This window comes from Ursus arctos, unplaced genomic scaffold, assembly GCF_023065955.2.
Source record: "Ursus arctos isolate Adak ecotype North America unplaced genomic scaffold, UrsArc2.0 scaffold_7, whole genome shotgun sequence".
In the NCBI taxonomy this organism is placed as follows: domain Eukaryota; kingdom Metazoa; phylum Chordata; class Mammalia; order Carnivora; family Ursidae; genus Ursus; species Ursus arctos.
Genome location: NW_026623089.1, coordinates 24,703,830 through 24,730,745, shown reverse-complemented (window position 1 = coordinate 24,730,745; position 26,916 = coordinate 24,703,830). Strand labels below are relative to the sequence as shown.

At 49.2% G+C, this 26,916-nt stretch overlaps 1 protein-coding gene across 1 annotated transcript in view; it reads left to right on the top strand.

Annotated features, from left to right (window-relative positions):
* Positions 1-3,476: 3,476 nt before the first annotated feature.
* Positions 3,477-26,916, top strand: part of NEURL1 (neuralized E3 ubiquitin protein ligase 1) — a 76,918-nt gene continuing 53,478 nt past the window's right edge. The window contains exon 1 of the mRNA XM_057308756.1: positions 3,477-3,576. Within this exon, the coding sequence (XP_057164739.1) occupies positions 3,492-3,576 (85 nt within the window). The 5' untranslated portion in view covers positions 3,477-3,491. The remainder of the gene's footprint in view (positions 3,577-26,916) is intronic.

Below are 26,916 nucleotides of genomic sequence, written 5' to 3'. Positions count from 1 at the left end.
CCCCTTGGGCACCGCCTTCAGAATCTACACCACTGGGGAGGCGGGGTTGCCACGGTGACAGGTACTGGAACCCCACCTCACGGGTATTAATAGCTTCCGCTGAAGTCACCAAAACAGTGATTTCATCCAGCCTTGTCTCCCTGGCAGCTTCCTTCTCCCTCCTTCCTTTCAGGATGGGGCTAGACAGGACCCTCGGGGCCACACAGGCCATTTCTTGCCTCCTGGCAGCTGCCTTGGTAAAGAATGGCCTGGAAGCCTCGGGGATTCTGCCCCAATGTCCAGTGGGAAGGGGACTGCTGGAGTTCTTTGATTCTTTGAGCTGAGTCTAACCATCGCCCCTGCCAGAAAAGGGTTTCTGAGACATGGGACCCCTCTGAGGGCTCACTCTCAGCTTCTCTGGGTCCCATGCGGTCACGCCTGCTCTCTCTAGGTCCCTGCCTGGCCGGACACTTGCACCCAGTTGACACTTGACAGTGGCGTCCCTTCCCACAGTGCAGAGCTCCCTGGAAGGGCTAGGGCCAGGCCAAGGAGCTGGCTTGGGGTGCAGTATTTCAGAGGCGCTCACTCATGACCCCGAGAGCCAGCACCTCCTCCTGTTTTACACCAGGGATGCCTTGCTTGCCTCATCCTCTCCTGGCTCTGCTGATGCTCCCCTTACCTCCTCAACCCTCTTGGGGCAGGGGAGGTTTCGTTCCTGCCCTCAGTCCCCTCCCTTGGTCCCCAATTCCTCTCACCTTCCTCTCACCCCTGGATCGGGCTGCAGAGCCTGTTGGCTGCCTCTGGACTCCTCTGACAGGCCCTAGTCTCTGGCCCTCACCTCTTCTTCCCTTTGACTTTCTCTATCTCTCCCCTGCTTTGCCCACAGTCCCAGCTTTAGACTATGTGGGGCCTGTGACATCCCTGCTGTCCTCTCCCTTTGGGGCCTCCCCCTCCCCCACCCCCATCCCCTGGCCCATGCACCAGCTCCTCCTCCCCCCAGGGAAGGGAGGGGTGGGCCTCCCCCCAGCCACCCTCTGCAAATCCTACCAAGAGTCCTGCACTTCACTCACACTCCAGGGGAATTAGTCTGGTCTACACAGAGCCTTCGGATTTAGTCTGAGGCTAGCAGCAGCTCGCAGTGACCTCACTGCGGTAGACTTCAGGGGAATATGTGTGAGAGTGTGTGTACGCTTGTGTGGAAATGAGTGCGCGAGAGAGTGCAGAGGTGTGTGTGCAAACGTGTGAACGTGCTGCCATTCAGGGCCCATGGATTTCCGACGCATGAGTCATTGGTTGGGAGCGAGCCTCGAGAAGATATGCCCATAAATAAGACAGCACCCCTGACCTCCATGTCCATTCCGCAGCTGGCTGGGCACGTGATCGTGGGCATCTAGGAGGCGGGAGGCGTGGGCGGGGGCTGTCTTTCCCTCCGGACCCCACAGAGCAGCTGTCATGGATATTTCTAGCTTGCCTGGAGTCCCAGACATTTATGGGTGTGATGCCTGCAATGGGTGGGGGGCAGGGGAGAGACGTAAGAGCTTCTCCCCCAGGGATCTTAGTGGAGTTCTGCGGGCAGGCGGGCAGATTGATCCATTCCACAAGTAGTTTCTGATAGCCTGTCATGTGCCAGACACTCTCCTAGGGGCTGGGGACCTCACAGTGGTAAATAGAGCTGACCTGCCCTCTCACCTCACAGAGCTTATGTTCTAGTGGGGGAGGCAGAACGTAAACAAGGGGGAAAGACTACTTTCACCCTAATCCTCCCTTCCCCCCCAAACCCAATAATGGTATGGAAAGTGGCCGAGGTGGTGGGGGTTCTTTGGTTGGGGTGGACAGGGAAGGTCAGGAGGTGACACGTGAACTGTGCCTGAATAATGAGGAGCCATCACATGGAGACCTGAGGGAAGAACCTTCCGGAAGAGGATGGATGAGATGCTTGTTGTCAGCTCACTCCCTCACTGCATTCTGGATCAAATTTGTTGAAGCCAGTCAGAGAGCTAGAGGTGACCTAGAAGGGCAGGAAGGCAGATTCTCTGTCTGGAGGAACCATGGCTCATCTTCTACCCCAAGAGACAGGGAGAAGGAGATACCCTATGTCCAGGTAGAAGGAGAATGGCTCCCCTACCCCTTCCTGCAGGCTTCCTGGTAGCAGTACTGAGCTGGAGGATAAAACAGTCATGTGAACCGGCAACTTGCTAAAGCCCCTTCCTCTAGGAAGCCTTCTTTGATTGCTAAGGGTCACAGAGGCTCTGCTCCCCCTACCACTTAACAGCTGACAGAACCACTCGGTTCAGAGTTGGTGGTTCTCTCATGGTTTGTCCCTGAGATCTGATCCCCCACCTTGGCCAGCAACCCAATCTCCTAGGTCCACTCTGGATTCATTCAAAGGCCCCCAATGCTACGTGTGCGGTAACCCGATAGCCGGGGCTTCTAGTCCTGAGCCCTTGCCCCAGCGCACCTTCAGATGTAACTGAGGGCCAAGGGTCAAGCGCAGGGGTTTCTAAACTCACCTCACTCATTGAATCAACCATTCACTCATCAAAAAATTTTTTCTCGAGCTTTTACTGTGTGCCAGGCCCTGTACCTGGCGCTCGGGAGCCTGTAAAGCAAAGCTGACTCGCCCTGCGCCCCGCACCCGCACCCGCACCCGGGGAGCTCAACGTTCTTGCTCTACCGTTTGTTTTCAACACCAAGTTCCACCATCCGTGAGAGGAATGAGCCCAGCTCCCGGACCCCAGGATCTGCCTGGCCTCTTACCCCGACCTGGGCCGGGCCCCCAGCGCCGCGGAGAACTTGTGGCAGCGGGAACGCGGCGCGCCGCGGGGCCACATCTGGCTGAGCGGGCGCGCGCGTGTCACTAAGACGCTCATTCACCGGCGCAGCTGTCACCATAACAACCGGAGCGAGGGAATCCTGGCGACGGCGGCGGGCGGGGGGCGGAGGCGGCGGTCGCGGGAGGAAGCCGGCGGGGGCGGGAGCGCCCAGCACGCCCCGCGCTCCACAGAGCCCCGCTCCATGAGGACCCGCCGGCGGGAGGGCGCCACGCACGTCGCCGCAGCGGCCGTCCCCGCGGGCGGGGATCGAGCCTGCCGCCGAGCCGCCGAGCGCTCGCGCCGGGAGCCCTGACTCTATGGCCCGGAGGGAGCGCGCCGGAGCCTCTGCGCCGCCCGCCGCCAGCTGGAACCCGAGCGCCGGCCTGAGGACAAGGGGAGCCCCGGGCGCCGCCGGCCCCGGCTCAGGGGCCAGCCCGCGCCCCCCGCCCCCGCCGCGGGGAATGGCAGGCAGGTAGCCGGCTCGCGCGAAGACCCCCGCGGCGGGCAGGACCGGCCGAGGACGGCGCGGCCCCGAGAGAGGGAGGAGAGCGGCGGCCCGCCCGCCCCCGGCCGCAGCCCCGGCAGGGCCCTCCCCCGGCGGCGCGCGCCCGCGCGCGCACACATTCGCACACAGTACCTCGGCTCCTGCCCGGCCTCTCCTGCCCCCAGCGAGTGCCGAACCCCCTAGGGCCGGATGCCATGGGTAACAACTTCTCCAGTATCCCCTCTCTGCCCCGAGGAAACCCGAGCCGGGCGCCGCGGGGCCACCCCCAAACCCTCAAAGGTAAGGAAGGCTCTGCCGGGCCGGGCGCAGCCGGAGGACTGGGGCGCAGGTGGAGGGGCAGGGAGATGTGGAGAGGTGTAGTTGGGGAGCACGGGCAGGTGCCACCTGTTGTGCGTATTTGGAGACTCGAGGTGCGCATCAGGCCCTGGAGGTGGGCTAGGGGAGGGGGGCTGCTGGTGGTGATGTTGAAAACCCGGGAGGATGGCGTTCCGTGGGGTCTGCGCAGTTTTCCCTGCCAGCACTGGGAACGTCACTGGAGTTAACTCAGGCCATGATGCTAGGCTAGCGTGCAGGGGTTGGGAAGGGTATTTGCCCAGTGGGTAGGGGAGCGTGGCAGGATGGTCAAGCCGGCCAGCTGTGCTTCTCAAGGGAGGCATCTCAGTCTCCTTTTTCATCTGTCCAGGGCTGGAGAGGTCACGCTGGAAGCACTAGTTGCATTTCCAATTGGAGGGTCTTAAAGATCCAGGACTGACTTAGAGCAGCCTGGAAGAAGGGGCCAAAGCTGATGGCCTCTGGAGTCCTCTGCAGCTGTCGACTTTTTGCATTCACTGACTCAGCTTGGTTTCTGGTTCCTCCAAAGGCCAGATGTCCAGTTGGAACCAGTCGGAAAGGTTGGGAGCCTTGAAAGAGAGGAACATCTACCAGGAGTGCCTTTGCTGTCTAAATCCCCAGGCCCACCCAGCACCCCCAGGGAGGCCCTAGGCCCAGACTTCAGCCCTATGTCTTTCAGTGCTGTCTCTGACCTTCGTAAGACACAACTGGGTCCTCCCAGGCCCTGAGACCCCACTGATTCCCTTCAGGAAACTGCTCTTCTGTCACACTTAGAACCAGTTAGCACTAGTCCTGGGTATTCTGATGAGTAAGAGCCAGGAAGGGAAGACCTTGGTCTTCCACAAAGAACCACCCATTTCTTCAGCCCCTTGGGTCCTGAGAAGGATAATAGTCATACCCATTGACAAAGAGTTGAAGTTTACAAAGAACTTTCACGAACACCTGTTCATATGAGCAAGGAAATTGCTCTGGGTTGTCAGCAAAACTAATCATACCCATTTTACAGTTGAGAACCAATGCTCATTTTAGGTTCCCAAAGCCAGCGAGAGGCAGAGCTAGGCTGCAGAGCTCTATCTTCTAACTTGGAATTCTGTCCTCTCTTTTGCTGGACAGTTAACTTCCCAGACTAGGAGAGAGGAGGAGAGATAGGACCACCGTTCTGCGTTCTAACTCCAAACCTTTCTGAACTTCTGTTTGGGGAAATCAGTGGGTTTGTTGTGTCTCTGGAAATTAATATGGTGGTACATGTCAGTCTTTTTGAAAGAACACACTCATTGGCCTTGTGATTCTCCCCAGAGGAACTGATCCTAGCAAAATGGAGATCCAGGCAAATACTTATGCATCAGGTGAAGATGTTCACAGCAGTGTTATTTATACTAAGAAAACAACCTAAATGCCCTGTAATCATGGTATATCCTCTTGGTGGAGTATTATGCAATCTTCAAAATTGTATTTTTGAAGAATATTTGATGACTTGGGAAAATGCTCAGTGCAGCATAATGACAGTTGAAAAAAGCAGGACACAAAATCGTATAGGCTGTGAGATCCCAATTTTGTTAAAAAAATATGAATCAAAAAAAAAAATCCACGTTGGAAAGAGAGTTTCCAAAAGAGTAATAGTGGTTTTCCTCTGGGTAATGGGATCATGTAAGATTTTTTCTTCTCTTTTTTATACTTCACTCTTTTTAAAAATTTCTACAATAAGGAAGTATTACTTTTTTTATCATCAGAAATAAGCTGTAAGTATTAACATGTATAAAGGCTATTTCTGAGTATTGGAAACAGATTCGTAATGATGGAGGAACCTGTGGACATCCTCTCATTCAGTGTCCTCCCTCACAAGTGAGAAGAATGGAGGAAAGGGAGAGTGATTTCCCCACTTACTCAGTGCATCAGATAGCAAAGTCAGGCTGAACCCTTCAAGGATAGGGTAGCTGGGACAGTGAGTTGACTTGGGGTTTAATTGCTCACACACTGCCCCAAGAAGGCCAGCCTGCTCCATCCCTGACCCTAGGGAAGCCCAGACAAGGCTTTGGTAGTTGCACCCCTTTTTACCAAAAGTGTGGGATTGTGGGGATGTGAGGTCTCCGTGGCTGGGGTCTTCAGCAAGGGAGGGAAGGGGCGAAGGGGTGGGAGAGGGTCTGGGATACTCCCACCTCCCTGCCCCTACCCAACTTCCTTCTCTGCCTGTTTCCCCACCTGTGTGGCCTGGGAAACCCTCCCTTATGCTGCCTGCCTGGTTTACAGGGATCAATTTCTTCTTCTAGGGGACTAAGTGGTGGTGAAATATTCCCCCTAGCTGTCTCCCTCCCTCTACCCTTCAGGCTTGATTTACCAGAATCTACTTTCTTCTCCCTTCCCGCATACCTATGGGAGGTGGCCATGAGAATTTTGATTCTGTTCCTTCCAAGCCTAAGATGGAGGATTAGAGTGTACCCTTGACAGCCACCTATGGGTGCCCTCTGTCCTTTGCCCAGGTTCCACTGATCCTGACTTCTCTCCACCCTAATAAAGCCATTACCTTCATTCTGTGATTGTTGTAGTGTCCATTCCAAATTCCCTTCGACTGTATCAGCATTGACTTAGTAGTCTTCTCTGATATATCAGTGGTCATCCAGAATTCCATTCCAATTGTATTGGTGTTGACCTCAATACTGGCTATGATTCTAAGCCTGTCCACTCAGACTTCTGCTCAGATTGCTTCTGTACTCACCCTGAATCCAGCTCTAATTCATATCAGTGTCTGTCTTAGAAATTTGCTAGGGATGGGGAACTCTTGATTTTTTCTCTCCTTCCATAATTGCAATCTCTATTGATTTCTCACCATTTTAATTAAAACAACTGGAAGGGGTCTGGCATAATTGGGACCCTGGGACACACTGGAGATCTGAGATTGGTCTGGCTGCCAGGCCGAGATGAAACGAGGCTCGTTTATCACCTGTCAGATGGTAGACTTTGGTATTCTCCTTGGAAACACACTGACTTCCCTGCTGGTGATTCCCACTGGGGTCTGAACAATGTTGGTCTGGGAGTGTCCAGGGGAGAGATCCAAGGCATAGCTCTAGGCTTAGGACCAACAGACAGTTACGAGGAGTTGCTATGGGCCTGGCCTAGAGGTGAGGGCTTCTGACATCCCTGTACATTCACAGGTGAAGATCTATTTGAAACGGCAAGGTGGATTTGAGCTGGACATGGAGGGAACTGCAGAAATTGTATAGATGACCAAGGGTACGGCCCGCATGCTGGGTATGGAGAGGAGGGTTGGGAAATGAACATACAGCAGAGGCTTGGAGGTGGTAATCAGTAACCGTGTGTATATATTGTCAGTGAGGGGCACAGGGTAACTGGGGCAAGAGGCTCGTGCTTCATGGAGACAAGTAGAGAGAATAAAGAACTTCCTCCTTTCCCAGCTCTTTCTGAGTGCCTGCCTGCTTGGTGCTAAGTGTTGGGGGAAAGGTAACCAGGAAAACCTTGCAGAGGGCTATCCAGCCCCAGTGGTCACCCATAGATGAGGATTGGATGGGCTACCTCCCATATTTTTTTAAATTGTAGTGAGATTTACAAGAAATCCACCATTTTAACATTTTACTTATTTATTTTTTATTTTATTTATTTGAGAGAGAGAGAGCGTGGGGGAAGAGGCAGAGGGAGAGAATCTTCAAGCAGACTCCCTGCTGAGCATGGAGCCCAGGGCAGGGCTCAGTCCCACGACCCAGGAAATCATGACCTGAGCCAAAACCAAGAGTCAGACAGTTAACCAACGAAGCCACCTAGGAGCCCTCGTTTGTAAGGTGTACAGTCCAGTGACGTTTAGTACATTCAGAGTGTTGTGCAACCACCACCTCTATCTAGTTCCAGAACTTTTTCATCACCTCAAAAGGAAAGCCTGTACCCATAAACAGTCACTCTCCATTACCCCCTCCCCTGAATCCTTGGCTAAGAATGCCCAGAAACACTGACCTAGGAAGTGGTGGAACTGGGATTTCTACCCAGAACACAAAAGCCCATGGGGGAGAAAATTGGTCTTGGGGGAATTTTGGCATATTGGGGCTTTCTTTTTCCTGACCCTCTGGGATGGCATGTGCTCACTCCCAAGATATGCACATTGAGGATCAGGCATTGGCTCTAAATCACAAAGGCCAAGATGGAGGCTGAATAGGCAAGAGCAAGAGGGAGGAAGAGGAGGGAGGAAGAGGGGGGAGGAAGGAGGGCAGGAGCTGGGCACTGCCCAGGGGATGCCAGGGATGCCTCTATCCTGGTGTGCCAGATGCCTGGGCCTATTTCTTGTTGGTCTGTGACTCTCCCAAGGGCTAGAGGCTTAGGGGCTGCTTCTCACTGAACTGGTTGCTTTGGCAACACTGGGCAGGATGCAAGTGGTCTCCTTGGTAACGCCTGGGAAACCTGCCTATGGGGATGGAGGGAGGTGGACTGGCCAGCGGTCAGGCAGGGTGGCACAGGCAGAGCTGGGCTAGGCTGCTGAGATCAAAGGCCTTTGGGGAGGGTCAAGCTTATGGAATAGCCTGGGCTGCCTGTTGGCCATTCCCCAGCAAGACAGAGTCCAGAGGCCCAGGGAAACTGGGTGCCTGCCTGGAGACACCAAAAACACCAATGGGTTAGCCCAGGAAGTGGGAGGAGTTGGGGGTGAGAGTGGGAAGGGGGGAAGAATATAGCTTCTGGATGACAGATTCAGCTGCAGGGTTTATTAAAAGATGCTTATCAGAGGTCATTACCCAGATCCTGCTGTTCTGGAAAATGAGCAGGTGCTGACGCCTGTGGGGGACCGGGTGGAGAGAAAAGAAGGTCTAGGAGAGGAGGAGAAGGAAATAGAGTCACTGGCAGGCAGGTGGGAAGCCTTGGCTTTCTCTCTGCGCTAGCTGCAATTGGGGGGTGGGCTGGGCTCTGCACTGGGCTCTGGAACTGAGGTTCTCGTAGGGTGAGAGTTGGGGTTCCAGGGATGCTCTGATAGGAAGGGCTCATTCTGTTGTTCAACAAATGCATGCTAAGCATCGACAATGGGCCGGACACTCTCGTAGGCATGAGAATACAGTGGTGTACAGAATAGATGAGGGTTTGCTGCCATGGCTGCCGTGAGGCTTCCCCTCCAGTGGAGAGGCGAATGGGAAGAAAAATGACAAATGAATAAAAACGAATTGGAATATGATAATAAATACTAACATGCTATGTGCTGGAGCCTGTGCTAAGCTCTTTACACCTATTATCTCATTTATTTTTTTAAGATTTTATTTATTATTTTAAAGAGAGAGACAGAGTGCGCACACGTGAGTTGGGGGAGGGGCAGAGGCAGAGGGAGAGAGAGAATCCCAAGTAGACTCTGCGCCGAGCACAGAGCTGGAAACAGGGCCCGATTCTACGACCCTGAGATCATGACCTGAGCTGAAATCAAGAGTTGGAAGCTCAACCGACTGAGCCACCCTGGGGCCCCTTATCTCATGTAATTTTTAAAACAATCTTGTGAAGTAGGTATGATTATTAACCCCATTTATGGATGGGTAAACTGAAGCTTCAAGGTCAAATGGCTGATACGAGGTGGAGCTGGGATTCTGGTTTCTTAAGACAATAGTGAAGTTTGCTGTGTCAATTGACTCTTCCTTTCGCGAATGATTTCTCTGTAACATGTGGTGCTCATTTGATAGCATTTTACCCACAGAACATTTTTCAAAATTGGAGTCAATCCTCTTGAACCCTGCTGCTTTTTTATCCACTAAGTTTTGTAATATTCCAAATCCTTTGTTGTCCTTTCAACAATCTCCACAGCATCTCAAGAAACCACTTTGTTCATCTGTCAGAAGGAGCTCCTCATCCGTTAAAGTTTTATCACAAGATCGCAGCAATTCAGTCCCATCTTCAGGCTCCACTTCTAATTCTAGTTTTCTTGCTCTTTCCACCCCATCTGCAGTTACGTCCTCCACTGAAGTCTTGAACTTCTCAGAGGCATCCATGATGGTTGGCATCAGCTTGTTCCAAACTCCTGTTAATGCCGACGTTTTGACCTCTTTCCATGAATCACAAATGTTCTTAATGGCATCTAGAATGGTGAATCCTTTCCAGAAGGTTTTCTGTGGACTTTGCCCAGATCCATCAGAGGAATCACTATCCATGGCAGCTCTAGCCTTATGAAATGCATTTCTTTTCTTTTTTTTTTTTTTTTAAGATTTTTAAAATTTATTTGACAGAGAGAGAGAGAGAGACAGCCAGTGAGAGAGAGAACACAGGCAGGGGGAGTGGGAGAGGAAGAAGCAGGCTCCCAGTGGAGGGGCCCGATGTGGGGCTCGATCCCAGGACTCTGGGATCACGCCCTGAGCCGAAGGCAGATGCTTAACGACTAAGCCACCCAGGCGCCCCATGAAATGCATTTCTTAAATAATAAGACTTGAAAGTCAAAATGACTCTGATGCATGGGCTGCAGAATGGAGGTTGTGTTGGCAGGCATGAAAGCAACATTAATATCATGGTCCATCTCCATCAGAGCGCTACAGTGACCAGGTGCATTGTCAACAAACAGTAATATTTTGAAAGGAATCCTTTTTTCTGAGCAGTAATTCTCAGCAGTGGACTTAAACTATTCAGTAAACCGTGTGGTAAGTAGATGTGCTGTCATCCAGGCTTTGTTGTTCCGTTTCTAGCGCACGGGCAGAATAGATCGAGCGTAATTGTTAAGGGCCCTAGGATTTTCAGAATGGTCAGTGAGCATTGGCTTCAGCTTAAAGCTTCCAGTTGCTTTAGTCCCTAACAAGAGAGTCAGCCTGTCCTCTGGAGCTTTGAAACCAGGCACTGACTTCTCCTCTCCGGCTATGAAAGTCCTGGATGGCATCTTCTCTAATAGAAGGCTGTTTGGTCTCCATGGAAAATCTGCTGTTGAGTGTAGCCCCCTTCGAGAACGATCTTAGCTGGATCTTCTGGATGCCTTCCTGCGGCATCTCCAGCAGCACCTGCTCCTTCACCGTGCACGTTTATGTTGTGGCGAGGCCTTCTCTCCTCAAGCCTCACGAGCCCACCTCTGCTGGCTTCAAGCTCTTCTTCTCCAGCTTCCTCACCTCTCTCGGCCTTCACAGAATTGAAGAGAGTCAGGGCCTTGCTCTGCATGAGGCCTTGGTTTAAGGGAATGTTGTGGCTGGTTTGATCATCTATCCAGACCAGCCAAACTGTCTCCATATCAGCAATAAGACTGTTCCGCTTTCTTATCATTTGTGTGCTCACTGGGGTGGCACTTGTCATTTCCTTCAAGACCTTTTCTGTGCACTCATAGCTTGGCTAACTTGCTTTCCCTATCTCCTGTCTTCCTCACTAAGCTTAATCACTGCTAGCTTTTGAGTTAAAGTGAGAGATGCAAGACTCTTCCTTGCACTTGACCACTTAGAGGCCAAGGCAGGGTTGTCAATTGGCCTAATTTCCATATTGCTGTTGGAGCAGTCAGAACACACACACCATTTATTGGTTAAGTTTGCTGTCTTATAGGGGCATGGTTTGTAGCTCCCCAAAACAATCACTCATCACAGATCACCATAATAAATATAATAATCATGCAAAAGTTTGAAATATTGCAAGAATTACCAAAATATGGCACAGAGACACGAAGTGAGAAAATACTGTTGGAAAATGACACCAGTGCACTTGCTGGATGCAGGGTGGCCACAAATCTTTAATTTGTAAAAAAAACTCAGTATCTGCAAAGTGCAATGAAGTGAAGCACCATCAAACGAGGTATGCCTGTAACCTCTTTATTTAGAACAGTTTTAGATTTACAGGATTATTACAAAAGTGTATGGAGTTTCCAGATACCCCATATCCAGTTTCCCCATTATTAACATTATAGTATGGAAAATCTGTGACAAATAATGAACCCATCTCCATACACTGTTATTAACTAATGTCTATATTTTATTCAGATTTCCTTCATTTTCCCAATGTTCTTTTTCTGTACCGGGATCCCATCCAGGATATCACATTATATTTTTAGGTATCATCTTATATATTTAGTTGTCATGTTTTCTTAGGTTCCTTTTGGTTTTGACAATTTCTCATACTTTCTTTGTTTTTGGTGACCTTGACAGTTTTGAGGGTTACTGGTTAAGTACCTTGTAGACTGCGCCTCTCTTGGGATTTCTCTGATGTTCTTTTCGTGATTAGATTGCTGTGTGGGTTTTGGAGAGCTAGACCGTAGAGGTGAAGTGCCGTTTTCGTCACATATCAGCAATGCATGCAATCAACGTGATTTGTCCCTGGTGATGTTGACCTTGATCACCTGGCAGAGGTGGTGCTTGTCTGATTTCTTTATTGTAAAGTTAAAGTTATACTTTTCTCCCCTTTCCATATTCACTCTTTGGAAGAAAGTCCCCACGCACAGCCCTCACTTAAGGGGTGGGAGTTACGCTCCACTTCCCTGAGGCCTGAGCACTATTTTCCTTTATTTTAATTTTTTAAAAAGATTTTATTTATTTATTTGAAAGAGAGAGAATGAGAGCGAGCGAGCGCATGAGCAGGGGAGAGAGAGAAGCAGACTCCCCTGCTGAGCAGGGAGCCTGACGGGGGCTCGATCCCAGGACCCTGGGATCTAGTTACCCGGTCGGCTAGATCAGTTACATAAGGGCTGTGAAGGAGACTGTGGAGCTGCTGGGGGAACTTGACCTGGTGCTGGGGTCTGGGAAGGTTTCTCTAGGGAAGTGATCTGAGGATGTGTAGGGCTTGGCTTTATGTTCCTAGAGGGGTGCTCCTGACCTATTGAGTTTAGAACTATTCATTTAGCACCCCGACCCCTGCCTGTTCAATGCCACTGGCCACCTTAAATGTCATTGTGACATTACAAAAAAAAAAAAAAGAAAGGAGGCTCTCCCAAGGTTTTCTTTTTTTTCTTTTTAATTCCAGTATAGTTAACATACAGTGTTACATTAGTTTCAGGTGTACAATATAACAATTCAACAATTCTGTAATTACTCAGTGCTCATCACAATAAGCGTCCTCTTAATCCCCTTCACCTCTTCTACCCACCTCTCCACCCACCTCCCCTTTGGTAACCATCTGTTTGTTCTCTCAAGTTAAGATCTCCCATATTTTTAAAAGCACCCCAAAGGGGGCAGTGCCACCCTTAATTGAGAGCATTGAGCTAGCTGGGTGTGGAGAGCAGCAGTGACGGCTGTTCCTGGCAGGGGGCCTAGCATAAGCTCCTGTGCTTAAGGACAGAGTTTAGAGTTGGCTTCAGCTAACTTGCAGGGCAGGGGGGGGGGGGGGCGATGATCCCAGGCCAATGTCATCCTGACCCTCTGGGCTAAGAAACTTTCAGCAGGAAATCATGAAGAGACCACTGCCTTGTCTCTCTTCCGTGATCACAGAGGCTGTCTGAGCAGGGCTGGGGCAGGAGGAGAGAGGATCTTTCCTGGGATGAAGGAGAGGGCGAGAGAAGTATGTCTGCTGGCTTCTCTGTGTAGCCTTCTTTGCCTCCATTGCCCCGGAATGCCAGCCTGGCTGCTCCAGGGGCTGAGGAGGGGACAACGATAAGGGAGAACGTTGCCCGGAGGAGGCGTTGTCTTATGATAAGGATGGGGACAGTTCCACATGCTCCTGGCTTTCACCTTCGTCTTCCCCCCCGTGGCTCGCCCTGGCTTCTACCCAGCATCCACTGAAAGGTGGGTCTGCTGCTGTGGATGGGTCAGTCTAGAGTGTGTGTCTGTCCCAGTGAGGCTGTCCATCCAGGTGCCTCTGAGAGTGAGGGGAGGAGGCACTGGCCTTGACCAGAGTAAGTAAAACTGCAGGGATGCTCCAGCTGATTTACTTCGTGTGATGGTGCCCTCTTGGTACCCAACATGGCGCTGGGTATGGAGAACTGGGATGTGAATTGGGTCTGCCCTTCAGGTGCTCACAGCCCAGCCTTATTTAATTCAGACATCCGTCCATATAGACAGAAGGGTCCTGGAGCCCTTTTTCTGCTCTATGTCTGCTTGCTTTTCCTTTCCTTTTCTTTCCCTCATCTTCCTGGCAAATACTCCTTTGAACGCATTCTCCTTGAGAAGACTGGCAGGTGGTCAGGTGGAAGGGCCGGTGGCCCCTGAGTTTGAACATCAGAACCCAAATATACCATAGAGACTGTTTTGTTCCTGCCTCCTTTCTCAGCCCTGGTCTGGGGTTCTCAGTCCCAGAGGGGAAAGTGACTTGCCCAAGGTCATACAGCTGAATTGGACCGGGCGGTATTGTGGTCTCAAGGCTCGGACCTTGCAGGATGCTAATGCTTTCCAGAGTTGGCAGAAGAAAACTCCGGAGGGACAGCCTGAACGCTTGCCCCAGCTGTGCTGTGTGCTGTCCATAGGGGAGCTATTGAAGGGCTTTAAATGGAGCAGTGACAAAATCACTTCGATGTCTTAGAAAGTTCTGGGGCAAGAGAGCAGCAGGGCAGGGCCAGGCTAGAGGCTCCTGCAGACCACCGGTGGGAGGGGGGGAAGATAGGTGTGGCTTCTGCCAGGGCAGGGCAGTGAGCAGTGAGGCAAGTGGATTGATTTCACCTTGAAGTTTTGGAGGTGGTGCGGGAGAGAGAGAGGAGCTGCCTGTGTGGACACATCTCTGGGGATTCTGACTTCTGAGGCAGTGGTCCGGGAAGCACCCAGGTGGCCTGGCTTGGAAGAGCTTGGATGCACAGGGAGGGAGGCCCTCTTGGGAGGTCAGAGATGTGTGTGCAGTGTGTGGGTGTTCCCTTGAGTGCTGTGTCCCACCCAAGCTTTGAGGTCTTAGAGCCGGGAGCAGAGACAGGTGAGCAGGGCATGGCTGGCCCTGGGCCCTTAACTCCAGCTCCACCACCTGGGAAACCATCAATAATTAATATTCGCTCTGCCTGTCACAGGTGGCTCCCACAGGGTGGGCAGAGGCAGGGCGCTGGCACCTGTGCGGTGATGATGTGCACCTGGCTTCCGCCGGCGCCTGAGCCAGGGGCCTTCGGTCCTGATCTAGCCAGTCTTTCTCAGGTGGCTCCTTGCTCCCAGCACACACACACACCCCCCATGAAAGGTGGCCATAAATCAGCCGGGACAGGCCAAGGCTGCTCTGGTTTTCCCAGAGTGAGATCAAAGCCCCGGACCCTCACCCTGGGGCTCAGTACTTATTAAATTATTAAACTGTCAAGGGAGGGGAAAGCGGGAGAGACTGGGTGGATGGCCATATAGTAAAATAGAATGCGGAAGAATGGGCTGAGAAATGAAGCAGCAGGTGGTGCAGATCTCTCTTCAAGACAGAGATTTCATTTCCTTTGGATATATCCCCAGGAGCAGGAATCATTTGGTAGTTCTACTTTTAATTTTTTGAGGCACCAACATACTGTTTTCCAAAATTGCTGTACCAATTTACATTCTCACCAGCAGTGTATAAGAGTTCCCTTTTCTTCCTGTCCTCATCAATAGTCGTTATCTGTCTTTTTGATAAGAAACATCCTAGCAGGTGTGAGGTGATAGCTCACTGTGGTTTCGATTTGCATTTCCCTGATGATTAGTGATGTTGAGCACCTTTTCGTGTACCTGTTGGCCATCTGTATGCCTTCTTTGGAAAAATGACTCTTCAGATCGTGTGTCCATTTTTAAATTGAGTTACTATTATTATTTTCTTGCTTTTGAGTTGTAACAGTTCATTGTATATTTTGGAGGTTAACCCCTTATCAGACATATGGTTTGCAGATATTTCCTTCCATTCCTTAGGTTGCCTTTTTATTTTGTTGATTGTTTCCTTTGCTGTGCAGAAACTCTTTTGTTTGATATGGTCTTACTTGTTTATTTTTTTTTCTTTTATTGCCCGTGCTTTTGGGACTGTATCCAAAAAATCATTGTCAAGACCAATGTCAAGCTTTTTCCCATGTTTTCTTCCAAGAGTTTATGGTTTCAGATCTATGTTTAAGTCTTTAACCATTTTAGGTTGATTTTTGTATATGATGTGAGATAAAGGTCCAGTTTAATTCTTTTGTTTGTGGATACCCAAATAAACACCATTTATCCGTTCCCCATTGTGTATTCGTGGCGTCTTTGTTGAAAATTAGTTAACCATATATGTGTAGGTTTGTTTCTGCATTATTTTATTCTATTGATCTATATATCTTCCAATTAGTATTTATGTCAATATTGTATTGATTACTATAGCTTGTAATATAGTTGGAAATCAGAAAATGCTATGCTTCCAGCTTTGTTCTTCTCGCTCACGATTTAGCTGTTCAGTATTTTTTGTGGTTCTATACAAATTTTGAAATTGTACTTTCCATTTTTATGAAAAAATGCCATTGGAATTTTGATATGGATTGCCTTGAATCTATAGAGTTCTTTGTGTAGTATGGACATTTTAATGATATTAATTATTTCAATCCATGAATATGGGATATCTTTGTACTTATTTGTATCTTCTTCAATTTCTTTCATCAGTGTTTTTTATTTTTCAGGATATAGTTCTTTCACCTCCTTGGTTGAATTTATCCCTAAGTATTTTATTCTTTTTGATGTTATTGTGAAATGTTTGTTTTCTTCCTTTTTGGGTAGTTTGTTGTTAGTGTATAGAAACACGATGGACTTTTGTATGCTGATTTTGTATCCTGCAACTTTACTGAATTTATCAACCTAACAGTTTTTTGGTGGAGTCTTGAGATTCTTCAATGTATAAGATCGTATCATCTGCAAATAGAGATAATTCTACTTCTTCCTTTCTGATTTGGATGCCTTTTATTTCTTTTTCTTGCCTAAGTGCCCTGGCTAGGACTTCTGGCATTGTTTAACTTTTTTTTTTTTTTTTTTTTTTTTTTTTTTTTTTTTAAGTACAAGCCCAGCATGTAGCCCAAGGTGGGGTTTGAACTCATGATCCTAAAATCAAGACCTGAGCTGAGATCAAGAGTCAGGCACTCAACTGACTGAGCCACCCAGCTGCCCCTCTGCCACTGTTTAAATACAAGTGGCAGGAGTGAGCATGCTTGTCTTGTTCTTGATCTTAAAGGAAAAGCTTTCTCAGCTTTTCACCATTGAGTATGAGGTTAGCTGTGAACTTGTCGTGTATGGCCTTTATTATGTTGAGGTACATTGCATATATTCTTAATTTGTTGAGTATTTATGATGAAAAGATGTCGATTTTGTCAAATGCTTTTTTATGCATCTGTTGAGATGATCATATGATTTTTTTATCTTTTATTTTGTTAATATGGTATATGATATTTATTGATTTACATATATTGTACCATTCTTGCATCCCAGGGGTAAATCCCACTTGATCATGTTGTAAGATCCCTTCAGTGTGCTGTTGAATTCAGTTTGCTAATATTTTGTTGAGGATTTTTACATCTATGTTCATCAGAGATATGGGCCTGCAGTTCTCTTTTCTTGTAGTGTTCTTTTTTTTTTAATGCTTTTTTTTTTGTTAAGATTTTATTTATTTATTTGACAGAGATAGAGACAGCCAGCGAGAGAGGGAACACAAGCAGGGGGAGTGGGAGAGGAAGAAGCAGGCTCATAGTGGAAGAGCCTGATGTGGGGCTCGATCCCAGAACGCCGGGATCATGCCCTGAGCCGAAGGCAGATGCTTAACTGCTGTGCCACCCAGGCGCCCCTTCTTGTAGTGTTCTTAACTGGTCTTGGTATTAGGGTAATGCTGGCCTCATAAAATGACTTCGGAACGGTTCCTTCCTCTTCTTTTTTTTTTTTGAGAGAGTTTGAGAAGGATTGGTACTAATTCTTGTGTAAATGTTTGGCAGAATTCACCAGTGAAGCATTCTGGTCCTGGACTTTTCTTTGTTGGGAGATTTAAGAATACTTTACCCAGCAAAGCTATCCTTCAGAATTGAATGAGAGATACAGACATTCCCAGACAAAAAAAAGCAGAAGTAGTTAACAGCCACTAAACCTGCCTTACAAGAAATGCTAAAGGAGTTCTTCAAGCTGAAAAGAAAGGACAGTAACTAGTAACATAAAAACATACGAAAGTATAAAATTCCCTGGTAAATGTAAATGTGTGGTCAGATTCAGGATACTCCAATATTCTAATGGTGGTGTATAATTCACTTATAACTCTAGTATAGAGGTTAAAAGACAAAATAATTTTAAAAAGCTATAATTACAACAAATGGTTAGTGGATAGACAATATAAAAAGATGTAAATTGTGACATCAAAAATATAAAATGATTGGGAAGCAGTGAAAGTGTTGAGCTTTTGTATGTGAACAAAGTTGAGTTGCTATCAGCTTAACATAGACCGTGATAAGATGTTGGCTTTTTGTTTTGTTTTGAGAGAGAGAGTGTGTGTGCGTGCGTTAAGAGTGGGGAGGGGCAGATGGAGAGGGAGAGAGAGATTCCCAAATAGGCTCCATGCTGAGGCTCCACTTGGGGCTTGATCTCACGACCCTGAGATCATGATCTGAGCCGAAATCAAGAGTCAGACTGAGCCACCCATGTGCCCCTAGACTATGATAAGATGTTTTATGTGAACCTCATGGTAGCTTCAGTGCAAAAACCAATGGTAGGTTCAAAAAAGGTAAAGAGAAAAGAATGAAAACATACCACCATAGAAAATCATCTAAACACAAAGAAAGATAGTGAGAGAGGCAGAAAGGAACAAAGGATCTATAAAATACCCAGAAAACAATGAACCAAGTGGCAATAGTAAATTCTTCTCTATCGGTAATTATTTAAGTATAAATAGTCTAAATTCTCCAATCAAAAGACACAGAGTGGTTGAATAGATAGAAAGACAAGACCCAATGAACTACCCAACCATGAGAGACTCACTTTAGCTTCAAGGATACCCCTAAGCTGAAAATGAAGGGATGGAAAAAGATATTCCAGGCAAATGGAAACTGAAGAAAGCAGGGGTAGTTCTACTTACAGAAGACAAAATAGACTTTAAGTAAAAGACTGTAGTAAGAGACAAGGTCCTTATATAATGAAAAAGGGATTGACTCATCAAGAGGAAATAACTATAGTAAATATATATGCACCTCACATCAGAGCACATAAGTATATAAAGCAAATATTAACAGATCTGAAGGGAGAAATAGACAGCAATACCATACTAATAGGGGACTTCAGTTCTCCCCTTTCAACCATAGATAGATCATCCAGACAGAAAATCAATAAGAAAACATTGGACTTCAACTACACTTTAGACCAAATGGACCTAACAGACATATACAGAACATTCCATCAAACAGCAGCAAAATGCACATTCTTCTCAAGTGCACACAGAACACTCTTCAGGACAGATCATATGTTATCCACAAAACGAGTCTTAACATACTGAAGAAGATTTAAATATCATGTATCTTTTCCAACCACAATGGTATGAAACTAGAAATCAATTTTATGAGGAAAACTGGAAAGTTTACAAATACATGTAGATTGAACAACATAGTCCTGAATAACAAATTGGTTAAGGAAGAAATCCAAAGGGAAATAAAAAAAATCTTGAGACAAACAAAAATGGAAACACAACATACCAACACTTACAGGATGCAACAAAAGCAGTTCTAAGAGGGACGTTTATAATGATAAATGCTTATATTAAGAAAAAAGAAAGATGTCAAATAAAAAGCCTAATTTACACTTCAAGGACCTAGAAAAGGAACAAACTAAAGCCAAAGTTAGTAGAAGGAAGGAAATAACAAAGATCAGAGTAGAAATAAATGAAATGAAGACTAGAATGATAATAGAAAAGACCAACAAAAGTAAAAGTTGGTTTTTTGAAAGGATACATAAAATTAACAAACTTTTAGCTAGACTAAGAAAAAGAGAGAAGACTCAAATACCACAGAAATACAAAGGATCATAAGAGACTACTGTGAACAATGATATGCCACCAAGTTGGGCAACCTAGAAGAAATGGATGAATTCATAGCAACGTACAACCTACCAAGACTGAATCATGAAGAAATAGAAAATCTGAACACCCCGATGTTTATAGCAGCAATGTCCACAATAGCCAAACTATGGAAAGGGCCCAGATGTCCATCAACAGATGAATGTATAAAGATGTGGTGTATACATACAATGGAATATTACTCAGCCATCAAAAAATAAATAAAATCATGCTATTTGCAACAACGTGGATGGAACTAGAGGGTATTATGCTAAGTGAAATAAGTCAGTCGGAGAAAGACGATTATATGTTCTCACTCATATGTGGAGTTTAAGAAACAAAACAGAGGATCATAGGGGAAGGGAGGAAAAAAATAAAACAAGACGAAATCAGAGATGGAGACAAACCATGAGAAACTCTTAATCATAGGAAACAAACTAAGGGTTGCAGGAGGGGAGAGGGGTGGGAGGATGGGGTAACTGGCTGAGGGACATTAAGGAGGGCACGTGATGTAATGAGCACTGGGTATTACATAAGACTGATGAATCACTGACCTCTACCTCTGAAACCAATAATACATTATATGTTAAATAATTGAATTTAAATTAAAAAATAAAGAAAAATTAAAAAAAAAGAAAATCTGAAAAGACCAATAATGAGTGAGGAAATCTCTTTTCAGGGCAGAGAGAACCTTGCTAGGCCTGAGAGGTGCAGAGGAGGGTTTCTATCTCCTGGGCCAGGCTGGCAGATCCTTTGGGGTTGAGGAAACCAGCCAGGTACCTAGACCCTGGTGTGGAGCCAAGACCATGGAGGAAGCAGTGGGATGAGGTTGCGAGTGATGAGAATGCCACTCACGTGGAAGTTTCTATATCAGAGTGCAGCCCTCCTAGAAACGGGGGCTCTGATTGCATGAAATTCTTCTGGTTCCTTCACTGTAAAATGTGAAGGAAACTGTTTTAAAGAGTTTGGGTTTCCTTGTCTGGTCCCCAAGTTGAGGGTGTGTTAAAGAAACAAAATATAAGAAGAGCCTAGATCAGTTGTTGAGAAGAAAGTTTCCCAAGATTCAGGGCTTGTTCTGAAAGTGAGCGTTTACTGTCTAGTTCTAAGTTTCAGATCCTAGGGCACAAGGTTCTATTTGGGGGTGAAGGTGCCATTTCTGTAGGCAAGATTCTTTCTTGGTATTGAGGTGCCTGTTTTGGGGGGTCTGATTTCCATGCTGGGATGAGAGTTCCAGTCCTGGAGGGGAGTTTTCACTTCAGGGTCCTGGATTCGTATTTGCAGTTGAGCTTTGAGTCTTGGGGCCAAGAATCCCCTTTGGCGCTCCATATTCTAGAGTCGGGTTAAGGTTCCCTTCTTGGGCTTGGGTTTTGATTTTCAGGCTAGAGGTCTTGTGCCCTGGGAGGAAGGGAAGAACTAGAACCCCTTTCCCCCTTCTGGAGAAGACTTTCTGGGGCCAGCAGCAGGGGAATGGGCCAGTAGACTCTTGAGCTGATGGTCAGGAGGCCTGGGTTCCAGCCCCTTGCCCGGATGTGAGACTGAAGACAAATCACTTGCAAGCTTTAGGTCTCCGCTGGAAGCGTGGCCAGGCAGTGGTGTTGACTCACAAAGCGCCATCCAAGTTCACTTGATCCTCCCAAAATGACACTAATGGTGGCTCCATAGGCAGCGATGGCCATGGCTCGGTGAGTCAAATCCATGATGACAGCGCTCAAACCGCCCTGGGCACTGTCAGCTTGGTCCAGTTAGTGCCAGTCGGATCTTAACTTGTGCTGAGGGGCCCTGGGGAGAGGGAGCACACACTGAGTGGGAAGTGTTAAGTCCGGGGCCCTGGGGCTCGGTGTGTGGCTCTGGCGGGCGGGAGCTGGGCTGGGTTGGGCCCACAGCTTCCCTCCTAGTGGGCCAGTTCTCACATAGCCCGGGCGGTGTGTACAGACATACCATAAACTGTGATCTGAGGGGGCCTGCTTTTCTCCCTGGTGCTCTGTGGAGGAGAGCGACGGGGATGCAGGGGGCATGGCTGTGTCCTCTGTCCCCAGCCTGGCTAGCGCCCAGCTGAGAAACATCTGCTTCTGTATAGGGCCACCGCCTTAAGTCCCCTCTCTCATTTCTTTTTCCTCTTACTCCAATGTGGATCCTCTCAGAGAGCTTGATATTGCTGGGAAGAAAAGCCCATTATGTTTGTCTGGGACTTTCAGCTTCATGAAGCCCTCCTGTCTCTTCCCTCCTGGATTATGCTCCAGATCTCCTAGAGATTGCTGAGACAGGTGGTCTTGGCCCTACTTCCTGGAGGAACAAACAGAGGTCCGGTTGGGTGGCCATTTCCAGGGTACCCTCAATGATGCCTATACCCACTTGCCCAGGGTCCCAGGGCAGGTCAGTGGGCCTTGAATGGGGGTGCCTTCCTTGTGGCCTCCTCGCCCCCAGACAGACACCCCTCTGGCCTGTGGGCCTTCCTGTCTCAGAGGTCCTCCTCTGTTCTACCCGAATGGGAGACCGCAGTGAGGAATGCAGAGCTGTCAGGGAGAGGCCATGCAGGGAGTTTCCAGCTCAGGGGCAATTTCTCTAACTGCCAGAAGAACTTTTCCTTTAGGACAGAGCCCTTCCCTATGGCGCAGGAAACTCAGGCACCTGAGAAGATGGGGGAGTTTTCTCCACCACCAGGTCTGTCCCAGGGATGTAGGGCGTTCTCTGTCTGGGTCTGCAGGGACCCTCCAAACCCCACTGTCTGGGCCTGGCCAGGGTGCATGGAAGGTTGAGAAGCCTGGGGATCCCACTGGGCTAGACTCTGATGTGGTCCTGCCGGCCTCTGGAGGTCCCCTGAGGGCATGGAAGGGAAGCCAGTGGGTGAGGAGGGAGCAGGAAAGGCAGGCAGGGTAGAGGCCCTGTGGTTGAGGAACCGACTCTGGAGTCAGATTTTGTCTTTGCTGCCTGTGCCACCTGGAGCCAGAGGCTTCACTTCTCCAAACCCTCATTCCTTATCGGAGATAATGCTTGACGAGTCGTGAATGCATAATAAGTACTAGTTATTGTCATCATAAGACTCAACCTGCAGGTCCCCGCTTAGACATCACTTCCACCGGGAAGCCTTCCCTGACCCCCCACCCTGCCCCGGCTGGGTTAGATGGCTTCTGTGTCCTCCTCACGGCAGCCCTGTGCTCCCCTCGCAGCCTGGATCAAAGCAGGCTTGGGGGCCTGTTTGGCTGTCAGTGTCCCAGGCGGGCTGTGGGCTCACCGCTGTGTTGCCGCCTCCAGGGCCCGGCATACACCGTAGGCGCTCAACAAATATTTTGAAATGAATGCAAGAGTGGGCTGATGCTGGAGAAGTCAAACTTTCCTTTCCCGGCCCCTCAGCGCTGCAACAGCCCACTTTCTTCTCTCGGTTGAACTGACATTTCCTGAATACCAGGCTCTGGGGCCAAGACAAGAGAAGGGAAGAGTGATGTAGGACTGTTGGTTCATTCATTCATTCTCTGATGGCACAGATGTTTTCGGGGTGCCGGGCCTCGTGCCAGCCTCTGGGGACGGACGTGCCCCTGTCCTTACAGCACTCGTGGTGCTGATCCCTGGGGCCGAGAAAGGTCAGAGGAGAGGACGGTGGTCAGCTTGGCTGAGTAGAGTCGGGGAAGGCTTCCAGGAGGAGAGGGTTTTGCAGAATGATGGGGAAGTTTGGGTAGATAATGGGTGGGCCTTCTCTTGGGGGTGGGCAGAGAACAGAGAGAGAAGATGGAGCTGCGTGCGTATGGCAATAAGGCAAAGCTGGCCAATGACGTTGTGGCCCGAGGGTGTGGGCCTTGACTGTCTTGCTAAAGATGCGTTCACCAGCTGTGGGTACCACTGATCCTCGCTCTGCCGTCCACAGACGAGTGACCCTGGGCAGGTCATGGCATGCCCGTCCTCTAGGATGGGAGCTGTGATGCCTGCCACTCAGGGTGGTCAGACCACTGTGGCCAACCACCTGGTGAAAGGAGATGGCCCGGGGAATAGAGGGATGGAGGGGCAGGCCCCGCGGGGGGCAGGCTAGGAGGCAGGTATGGGGGTGGGGGCTACGTGGGAAAACAGGAAGGCAGTCCTGCTTCAGGCTTCTGTTTTGTAAATAATTAAATTCTTATCTCGGGTTTGTGGTGCCCACGCTGCAGGAGGCAGGTGGGGCAGCTGGGAACAAGGTGCTGTATTGTCTAGGAAGTCGTGGAGTCCCTTCCCTCCCCTTTTCCCTTCCCCTCAGCCCCATGGTCGTGGCAGGTGGGTGAGGTACTAGTAGGGAGTCTCCTAGGGTCTTCTGGCCTTGTCACTCCTTCCCTGCATTTCGCTTTCTCTCTCCCTGTCTCCACCTTGTCATTTTCTGGTTCCCTTCACATTCTCACCTCTGCAGACACAAAGCATCACTTGCCCCCTCCACCCCCAGGCCCCAGGCCCCTTGACGCCATTACCCCATTACCCCGTACCTACCCCACACTGCTTTCTACTGAAACCCTTCTCCCTCCCCAGTGGCCCTTCCCAAACACCCCCACCTCCTTGAGTCCAGCACTACCCACAGGTCTGCTCAGGGGGCCTCAGGGGAGCACTGACCTCTCCCTCGCCTCGTGCTCCAGAGACAAACAGTCGTTTTTTCATTTTTAGTGCTTAATACTGAGAATGTGAAGGTCTGTTTAGTCTTGTCCAGCTAACATAAACCAGCCAGAACTGGGCCATGGCGGAGACTTTGCTGTAAGTTCCCTTATTTGGAAAGAAATTCATTGTTTTTCACTGGGAAGCAGTGGGGGCTTTGGGGAGGCCCCTCTGGGCCCCCTCCTCAGGATGTGGCCTGCAGGGCCCCTCCAAAGGTCACCAAGGTGTCTGTGACATAGTGCCTTGCCCTAGGACACCAGTTACCCCCAGTACCTTAGGGATGGAGAGGGCCTAGGGTCATGTTGTCTAGCACTGACCTTTTCCAAGGGAGAAACTGAGGCTCAGAGAGGAGAAGAGACCTGCCCGAGTCCCAGAGCAAGCTGGAGCAGACGAAGGTCTAGAAGGCTCCTGATTCTCTGGCTCTCAGATCTCTGTGCTGTGCCAGGATGCCTGTGGCCTAGGAGCTGTGCAGGGTGGGGCTGTGGGGTGGGGGGTGGGGGTGCTGATGAATCTGGCTGAAAGTGGCCGTTCAGTTTGGGGATCTTCCAGGGCTTCTGGCCTAGCGGCTAAACACAGAGGCCTGGGGCAGTGAGCTGGGGGCCTGGAAAGGGCAAGAGAAAGAAGGGCAAGGAAGGCGGAGGGTGGTGCGAGGGAAGGGAGAGGTGGCTGAGGGTCCAGGAGAACTGGTTCTGGTCCTGACCCTGCTGCTGTTGCTGTGACTTCGGGCTCTCAGACGCCTTCTTTGACCTTGGTCTTCCCTACTTGTCCTAGAAGCTCAGCCTTTTTTGTGTCTCCCCCAGGGTGTGCCTTGGATGAACCCAGGCCAGGGAGTGACGGGCTGTGTGAACCCGCTCACCCGGCCTGTTACCCCTCTCTGGGTCCAGGTTTCCCTTCCTTGCAAAGACGGGTGTGGACCCTTCATGAGTCCTCTGCAAGAGCATGAGATTTAGGGGCAGAACTTGGGTTTTGGTCTTGACTCTGATACTTTCTTAGCTGGGCTGCTCATGAAAGACACAGGCTTCAAAACAACTCACATACCCCAAGTGTCTACCCCTGTGCCCAATAAATAGAGTGGGGAGTGGGGCAGGAGGCAGGCCAGGATGGTGGCCGCTTACCCCGGCCCGCCTTGGGGCTCCCTGTGGCCTCGCTTCCTTTGCTGTATCCTGAGCCCCTACTGGAAAAACAGCAAGCACATGTCTAGATATTCTTTCTAGAGGGAGTTCCCCATTTAACATTCTTTAAAAAGAACTTCTCATTTATTCACTGAGTCTTTTCACAGAGATCACACAGCTGGGACGTAGGAAGCTGTAACTGACCAGTGTAGGAATCCCTGGGTCTGAAAAAGGAAAGAAGGATGTTAGAAAGCGCAGGCCTGAGAAATCGTAACTAGAAGGCCCTGGTGCTGGAGAAATCAGGGCAGGAGACACCGCGTTGTTTACTATGAACATTCCATTCACTGCTCTTTTAGCAGTAACGCTAGTACTAGTATCCAAGGCTGTGTGTAAAGGTACGTTAAACGTCTGCCTCTAGATGGTTGGTGAGGCGCTCATTTACAAAAGATCATCTCACTGCCAAGAGCAAACCACACCCTAGCCAAACATTAAACTCAGCCTTGAAGTGAATGGAGACGATGTAAAGACTGATATCCACACTGGCCCTGGGCATCTCTGGGCGGTGGGAAGCCATTGAAGGTTTTAGATTTGGTTTTTAGGTAGATCAGTCTAGCTGCCTTGTGGAGGATGGATTTAAGAGGGACAAGATGGGGGCAGGGAGAGTAGTTATGATGGGAGCATAGCTGTCTCGGGGAAAGATGTCTAGGCCTGAACTGCAGTTGTGGTGAAGGAGAGGATTTTTAGACACGTTGAGCAGGGGTGCTTGGCAGCACTAATAAACAGATGGTGGGGGTCGTAAAGGAGAGGGAAGAATCCAAGATGGTGCCCAGGTTTTCAGGAGGCTGGGAGGTTGGTAATTCCAGCGAGACCCTAGACAGGAGGGGAGGATCGGAGGGGAACCTGGTGGGTTGAGTTTTGGGATGCCAGAGGAGCGCTGAGGCATTCTGGGGGAGACTCTTGGGTCAGCAGCTCCATGTGTGAGCTCAGAGCTCATGGGGGAGCCTGTTGTCAGCAGGGGGTGCCACTTAAGCCTTGAAGGTGAATGAAGGATCCCGGGATGGACAGAACAAAACTGTGAAGGAGTCGGGCCAGGAGTTAGGGGAAACCAAGAAAAGGCAGCAGGCCAGAGAAGCTGATGGAGGGCGTGGGAGTTGAGTTTAGAGACTGTGATATGGCTATGAAGCGGTCCTTCATGATCCTATGGATTGCTTGTAGATTATAAACATGCAGGTTCCTGGAGCCTACCTCTAGATGATCTGGGTTAGTCAGTCTGGGGCTGGGCTTCTGGGATCTGCTTTTTAGAACAAGAATCTCAGGTGATACCGATGCCAGAGATCTATGGACCCCCCATTGTGAAACACTTCCCTGGGCGTTGGTCAGATCCAGGCTCAAATCTTGGCTCATAGGTCTTGACCTTGGGCAAGTCCCTTGATCTTCCAAACCTTCGGTTTCTTTATTGGTAAGCAGGCATACTAGTTCCCACTTCAGAAGGTCATTGTGGGTGGGGTGGCTTAGGACCTGGTCCGTAGTAAAATGTCAGTAAACAGGAGGCACTTCTTAACCAGAAAGTTTGAAGATAGTGAGCGATGGGACAGGGTTCAGCCTCATGGGAGTCCTCCCCTGCTTAGCGTCTGGCCCTCAGCTGAGCTGGCCCCCGATTCCAATCCAAGGTGTCTTATCTGAGTTGATAGGATTGAGGGGCTCCTGGCTCATCTAATCAAGCCCACAAAAACTCATGAATCAAATCAGAAGTCAACTTACC